Source organism: Notamacropus eugenii, chromosome 5 (assembly GCF_028372415.1).
Source record: "Notamacropus eugenii isolate mMacEug1 chromosome 5, mMacEug1.pri_v2, whole genome shotgun sequence".
Classification (NCBI taxonomy): Eukaryota; Metazoa; Chordata; class Mammalia; order Diprotodontia; family Macropodidae; genus Notamacropus; species Notamacropus eugenii.
This window is the reverse complement of record NC_092876.1, coordinates 16,640,501-16,647,766: the sequence shown is the minus strand read 5'-3', so window position 1 is coordinate 16,647,766 and position 7,266 is coordinate 16,640,501. Positions and strand designations below refer to the sequence as shown.

The window sequence follows — 7,266 nt, the reverse complement described above, 5'->3', positions numbered from 1 at the left end:
ATCAAGCAGATGTAAGATATTCTAGTAGTACTGAGGGCGCAGTTGAGATTGTGAATCATCAGTGTGTAGTTGTCCCCCTCAGAAGGGTTACTTGATTTTCTTCGTTTTTGTTAAGCACAATGTGTGTAGGAATGAAGGCAGTAAATGATGGGAATGATTCAAAACTGAATACAATGTAATGACAAGGAGGAGTGGAACTCGAGAGAAGAATGTAGTGTGTACTGTGTTCAAAACACATTGTTACGCACTAAAAATAAATGTAGAAAAGAGAGACACCCCAGGCTTCCAAGGACTTCATGTTCTATGAGAGAACAGAAAAGGAGGTATTTCGGTGATATAGGAAAGATCAGAAGCAGCAGCTGGATGAGTTCACAAATAAATCGTTAACACCTAGAGAAACATATATATTCATATATGTGTATGTACATATACGTACCTGTGAGTGCATTATACAAAGGGCTTTAGTACAATGGATAGATTATGAAATATTTATGCAGCACAAAATATTCCTTGAATGAAAAATTATAGAAGGGTTACCTTCTATATCTGTAGAGTGATGAACTCACATCTCAACCTATCATCCGGAATCCTAGTTAATTGTGTACACAGTGGTTCAAAGGGAAAAACAAAGATCCTCTGCAACCATACCATCACAAATGATCGTTCTATATATGCAGGGTAAAATGATTTTCTTTCATCATTGGAGAAGAGGAAAGTGTGTGTGTGTGTGTGTGTGTGTGTGTGTGTGTGTCTATGTGTGTCTGTGAAATATTTGTTTTCTGAGAGTAAGCCCTAATGAACATGGAGAAGTTGATTTCCAGATAGTTGGGCAGTGAGGAATTCATTGACAATGTCAACCTAGAATACTTAGAACAATGCAATTTGATAGTACCTTTGATGTAGCTATGATAACCAAAGATTTCTGCTATGAATCACAGAGCTTTTAAATCATTTGTACATATTATTCTGACATTTGATTACTACCCTCTACATATGAGATTGTTGTCTAAGGAAGGAATTGAAACATGGATCAATTGCATCATTCTTTGTATCAATTAAACCAGAATTCATGAAATAAACTCAACAACTAAATAGCATTGCCAGTAGATTTTCTCTGAAGAGGCAAATACGTGAGTTGATTGATTTTATTGCATTTCGTAAGTAAAGGTGGTGAGAATCAGACATTTTTCACACAATTCTAATAGGTCATCCATGGGCACAGGGCCACTGTGGTGACCTCATTGTTTTATGCTTGTGAAACCTGGACAGTATTTCAGTGTCATGCACAAAACTGAATCACTTTCATTTGAATTGTCATAGGAAGATTCTGAAGATCTCCTGGGAGGATAAGGTATTAGACACTGAGGTGCTTTCTTGAACTGAACTGCCAAGCATTTAAACTCTGCCACAGAGAATACAGCTCCAACGGGCTGGTCACATTGTTCAAATTTACAATGTCCACTTTTAATGCATATATTCCTTTAGGGCATTCTGACCTCTCCCAATTTGCCTGCAATATGACTCTAATGTTATTCCTAGCTAGACGATAAAGAATTGTTTATGACCTCTGCTCCCATGGAGGACTGGCCACTCATTGTGGAGTCAGACTTTCCTAAACAGAAATCTTCTCAAGCATGTTTTGAGAACAGTTCCTTTCCCATACATCACACATTTATTTGACAAAATGCCTTCTTGATTAGATGGAACTAGTAATGGTAGGTTGTCCTGAGGTATCTTGCAGAGTTTCACATCCCATTACTTCCCCCACCCCCATAGGTATGAGCCATTTCAGAAGTTCAGCCACCACTACCCCGCTCCCTTAGGGACTCATAGCCCTGGACGTTCCCACCGGGACTCTGGAGGTTGACTCGGAACTCCCCAGCCTTGTGATCCAAATGTAGTTAATTTTCCTGTAATAATGATCAGTTTTGGTAATATTGGATTAGATATTGAGAGTTCCTCATTTTGGCATACCTACTGAGACTTACTAATTGTGACATAAATGTGGAGGTTTCCTGATTGTGAAGTATGTTTTGAAATTTAATGACTGTGACATGATTATTGAGATTTACTGCTTGTGATATAACTATTGGGACTTACTGATTGAGACCTTTATCATCATCATAATCATCATCATCATTACTAATATTAAAAACTACTAATACTATACATACATATATATGTGCTTGTGTATATATATCAATATAAGTGTATAAATGTATCTACAGATACACATATGTACATACACGTATACATATATGCATACACTTGTACTTACATACACATATACATATATGTCCATACATACACACATATTCATACACAAACATACAAATATATGTATATACACATACACACATATATCTTGAGACTGTGTAATTTCTGATCCAATCCAAACAAAAATTGAATGAAGTTACAGGAAATAAACTTATTTCACAACACACTACTTTCCAGAAGACCATTTTGTGGAGAACTCACACAGGGCAAGTGCTCACACGGTGGTCAGAACAAGTGATACAACGACACTCTCAAGGTCTCTTTCTGAAATTGATTGTGGGACATAGGAGGCACTGGAAAAGGACCACCAAGCATGGCATGCCCACATCAGAGAAGGATCTCTGCACTGTGAGCAAAGCAGAATTGAAGTAGCTCAAAAGCAACATGAGATACACAAATTTAGAGAATTCACATGCAATTTTCACGTGGACTGTTTGTACTTGACATGGAGTAGAGCATTCTAACTTTGTGTTGGTCTGATTAGCCAAAGTGGGACAGACTATAACTTGATTCTAACATAATGATGTCATTTTGGTCCTCTTCAAGAAAGAAGGACATCAACCATGGACATTGAATCTAATTTTAGATAAATCTTAATTTCTGTGCCTAAGTACCTTTCCTAAAACCTTCTTCAGGCCACATAAGACATCTCTATTTCTAAGACTGTAGATAATAGGGTTGAGCATGGGAGTGAGAATGGTATACAAGACAGCTAAAACCTTGTCCTGACCTGGAGTATGATAAGATCTTGGCCTCATGTATGTAAAGGTAAATGGCCCATAGTACATGACAACCACAGTCAGGTGGGAGGAACAAGTGGAGAAGGCTTTTTTCTGGGCTTCCACAGATTTCATGTGAAGAACAGTATGGACAATCTGACCATATGAGGCAAGAATGATGGAAAAAGGAATTAGGAGGAAGAATATCTCACTCACATAACTTCCTCTTTCATAGGGTGTTGTGTCAGCACAGGAGAGTTTCAACATGGCTGGTACTTCACAGAAAAAGTGGTCAATGACCCTTGTGCCACAAAAGGGGAAGTGCAGTACATAAATTGTGTGAATTATAGAGTTGATGGTTCCCACAAACCAGCATGCAGCAGCCATATGGACACTGATCCGATGATTCATAAAGATGGGATAACGCAGTGGGTGGCAGATGGCTACATAGCGATCATAAGACATTGCTGTAAGAAGAAGGCATTCAGTTCCCAAAAAGATGAGAGAGAGCAAGATCTGAAACCCACAACCTGCAAATGTGATGGACTGCTGTCCAGATATGAAGTTACTGACCATCTTGGGAACAATGTTGGAGATGTGCAAGACATCAGTGAAGGAGAGATGGCTGAGGAGCAAGTACATTGGAGTGTGGAGTCGGCTGTTGAGGTGGATAAGAAGAATCAAGACTGTGTTCCCCATAATTGCCACCATAAAAATGATGAGAATAAGTGTCAACAACAGCCATCCATACAGATTTCGATGCAATAATCCTAACAGGATGAAATCTGTAGCAAAAGTCTCATTCTCTTTCTTCCATGTCAGTGTTATTTCACTTTTCATCTGAAGCCCAAAACAGAAATTTTAGAAAAGGAAGAACTAATAAATAAAAATTCTAGGCTACAGATCATGACTGTGAGGAAAAGTAATTTCATTGATTTAGGTCAATAAGTTGCAGTTCAAAGAGATCAATCACATGAATTATTTGAATGAACTGAGTCTTTGGAATGATCAATTCAGTGACTAAAAAAAAGTCAAAAAAAGTGCTAAAAACGTGCTAAAAAAATCAAAGAGGTTCATCTGGGTATTTTGACCTTCATGTTCCTTCCCTATTTGATTTCTTTCCGTGATAGGCTATCAGGAAGCTAATTCAGTCTCTCAAGGACTTGTCTTTCCTTCCAGTTGAATATCATTTTCGAATGCAGTGAAGAGATCAGAATCCAATAGAACTCTGAGAGAGAACTGTTGTTGTTTTTTTTTTTAATTTTCAAATATACCAGATTCTGGAATAAAAGTTTCCCTGAGCCAACCAAGGGACTGTTTTGTTCATATCATCATCAGTATCACTGTCCTCACCATCATCATTGCTCTTAAAAAAATTATTTTTAATTTCTAAAAAAAATCATTTTCATAGCATAATGGGATAACAATATGAGTGTACATAAAACGACAAATCTATTATGCATAACTTGCTATTCCTTTTGATTTAATTACAACGTTATCATGGGCATTTCTTTTTATTTGTCATTTTTTTCTTTACCCCCTTCTGTGCACATTGCAGATGGCTACCATTAGACACAAATATATATGCTTATATTTAAAATTATTTTACATGTTTCCATTTATCCATTCTTTCTTTGGATACAGGTAGCTCCTTTCTTTATATGTCCTTGAATTACAATTAATTGATTAATTGATTTTTCCTTTTTAGCAATCACTTCCACAAGACTTTGAGTTCCAGACTTTCTCCCCATGTCTCCCTTCTGCCCATCCATAAGACTGAGCATTCTTCTCCCAATTTTTACTGCCTTCTATCACTTCCCTCCGTTCTCGTATCTACTTCTCCTAAATTTCCTTTTAGGGAAAGACAGATTTCTATAGTTCATTGCCTGTATATATTATTTCCCAGTTGCATATAAAACCAATGTCTGACATTTCTTTTTTGAAAACATTGAGTTCTATGTTCTCCCCCTTCCTCCCTTTCCACCCACCCCATTGAGAAAGTAAGCAATTTGATATAAGTTATACATGTGTAGTCATACGATATAGTTGCATAGAAGTGATGTTGTGTGACTAACTATATTTTCCCTCCATCCTATCTTGACCCCCATTTATTCTATCTTCTCTTTTGACCCTGCTCCTCATGAAAAGTCTTTACTTGTAATTAGTCCCTCCTCCAATTCTATCATGTCCCCAAACCTCAGCTTATCCCCTTCCCCCCTACACTACTATAGTGTAAGATAAATTTCCGCAGCAAATTGAGTTGGCATGTTATTCCCTCCTTATGTCAAATTTGATTAGCGTTAGGTTCACTTTGTCCCCTCTCATCTCCCTTCTCTTCCCCTCTATTGAAAAAGCATTTTTATGACTGTTTTATGTGAGACATAATTTACCCCATTCTGTTTCTCCCTTTATCCTTCTCCCAATATGTTTCTATCTCATCCCTTAATTTTATTTTTTAGATATCATTACTTCATATATGTATATATATGTATATATATATATACATATGTATATATATATATATATATATGTATATGCTTCAGCTAATCTAATACTGATAAAAGTCTCAAGAGTTACACATATTAGGGGCAAAGAGGCAAGGTGGTGGAGCATAAGCAAGGACTTCCCCAAACTCTCCACCAAAGTCCCCCACATATCTGTAAAAAATGACTCAAAACAAATTTCAGACCTACAGAACCCACAAAATATTACAGTGAAACAAATCCTCAGCGCAAGACAAACTGGAAACTTGACAGGAAACTTGCAATGGACTGGGAGCAAATTCCAGTCTGGCATGGGCACCACCAGCACAGACCAGCTGCAGCAGGCCTCAGGGGACTGAATCATTGACAACTCTGGCTGTTTCAACTTCTCAACCCACAAATGCCAAAAAATGTCAGTGGGAAAACCTTGTGAGACCTGGGCAAAAAAGGAGCAAATGATCTGTCAGGGTATGACCCCAGTCACAGGACAGTGGCGGTGGTATCAGCGGTGGCAGCAGCAGCAGAGCTCTGGGACCACAGACGGTGGGAGATCGAGTGGCTGATAGAAATCCCAGAAACCTGGGACAGTACACTTGACCCCTAACTGCAACACTACTGGAAGTAGAATTCTGTCTTGATGAACAGTTAGAAAGTCAAGTGTTTGGCTCGGAAGATGAGTGAACATCCTAAAAGAGCTCAGAATGTAGAATTTGACTTTGGTAACAAGGAAGATCAAGGTATACAACCACAGGAGAACAGCAGAGTCAAAACTCCTACATCAAAAGCCACCAAGAAGAATACTGATTGGTTGTAGGCAATGGAGCAGCTCAGAAAGGATTTTGAAAATCAAGCTAGATAAGTACAGGAAAAATTGGGATGAGAAATAAGAGTGATGTAAGAAAATCATGAAAACTGAGTCAGCAGCTTGCTAAAGGAGATGCAAAAATGTACTGAAAAAAACACCCTACAAAATAGGATAATTCAAATGGCCAAAGAAATACAAAAAGGCAATTAGGAGATGAATGCCTTAAGAACAGAAATGATGAAATTAAAAAATACCTTCAAAAGCTCACTGAAGAAAGCGATTCCTTTAAATGTGCCATGGAATAAATGGAAATTAATGATTAATAGGAAATCAAGAAATTATAAAACAAAACCAAAAGAATGAAAAACGGAAGACAACGTGAAATATCTCATTGGAAAAACAATTGACATGGAAAACGGATCCAGGAGATATTATTTAAAAAGTATTGGATTATCTAAAATCCTTGATTAAAATAACAACCTACACATCATCTTTCAAGAAATGATCAAGGAAAACTGTCTTGATATTCTAGAAACAGAAGGTAAAATAGAATTGGAGAATATCCTCCACTTGCCACTGGAAAGAGATCCCTAAATGAAATCCTCTAGGAATATTGTAGCCAAGTTCAGAGTTCCCAGGTCAAGGAGAAAACATTGCAAGCAGCCAGAAAGAAACAATTATAATATTGTGGAAATACAATTAGGAAAGCACAAGATTTTTAATTAAGGGATTGAAAGGCTTGGAATATAGTACTGTGGAGCTCAGAGGAGCTAGGAGTAAAACCAAGAATCACCTGAGTGTACGTGAGCAAAACTGAGTATACTCCTTCAAGAGGAAAAATGGGCATTCAAAGAAACATTGGACTTTCTAGCATTCTTGATGGAAAGACCACAGCTAAATAGTAAATTTGACTTTCAATACCAGAATCAGGAGAAAAATGAAAACGTACACAGCAAAGAGAAATCATAAGAGACTTATTAAA

At 37.4% G+C, this 7,266-nt stretch overlaps 1 protein-coding gene across 1 annotated transcript; it reads right to left on the bottom strand.

Annotated features, from left to right (window-relative positions):
* Nucleotides 1-2,870: 2,870 nt before the first annotated feature.
* Nucleotides 2,871-3,836, bottom strand: LOC140507368 (olfactory receptor 2AJ1-like). Its single transcript, XM_072615472.1, has one exon. It carries the CDS (start codon nt 3,834-3,836, stop codon nt 2,871-2,873), a length of 966 nt encoding a protein of 321 aa, XP_072471573.1.
* Nucleotides 3,837-7,266: the final 3,430 nt, after the last annotated feature.

What these genes read in the sequence shown, in the direction of transcription:
- LOC140507368 (XM_072615472.1), bottom strand. Translation starts at nt 3,836, where the DNA reads ATGAAAAGTGAAATAACACTGACATGGAAGAAAGAGAATGAGACTTTT.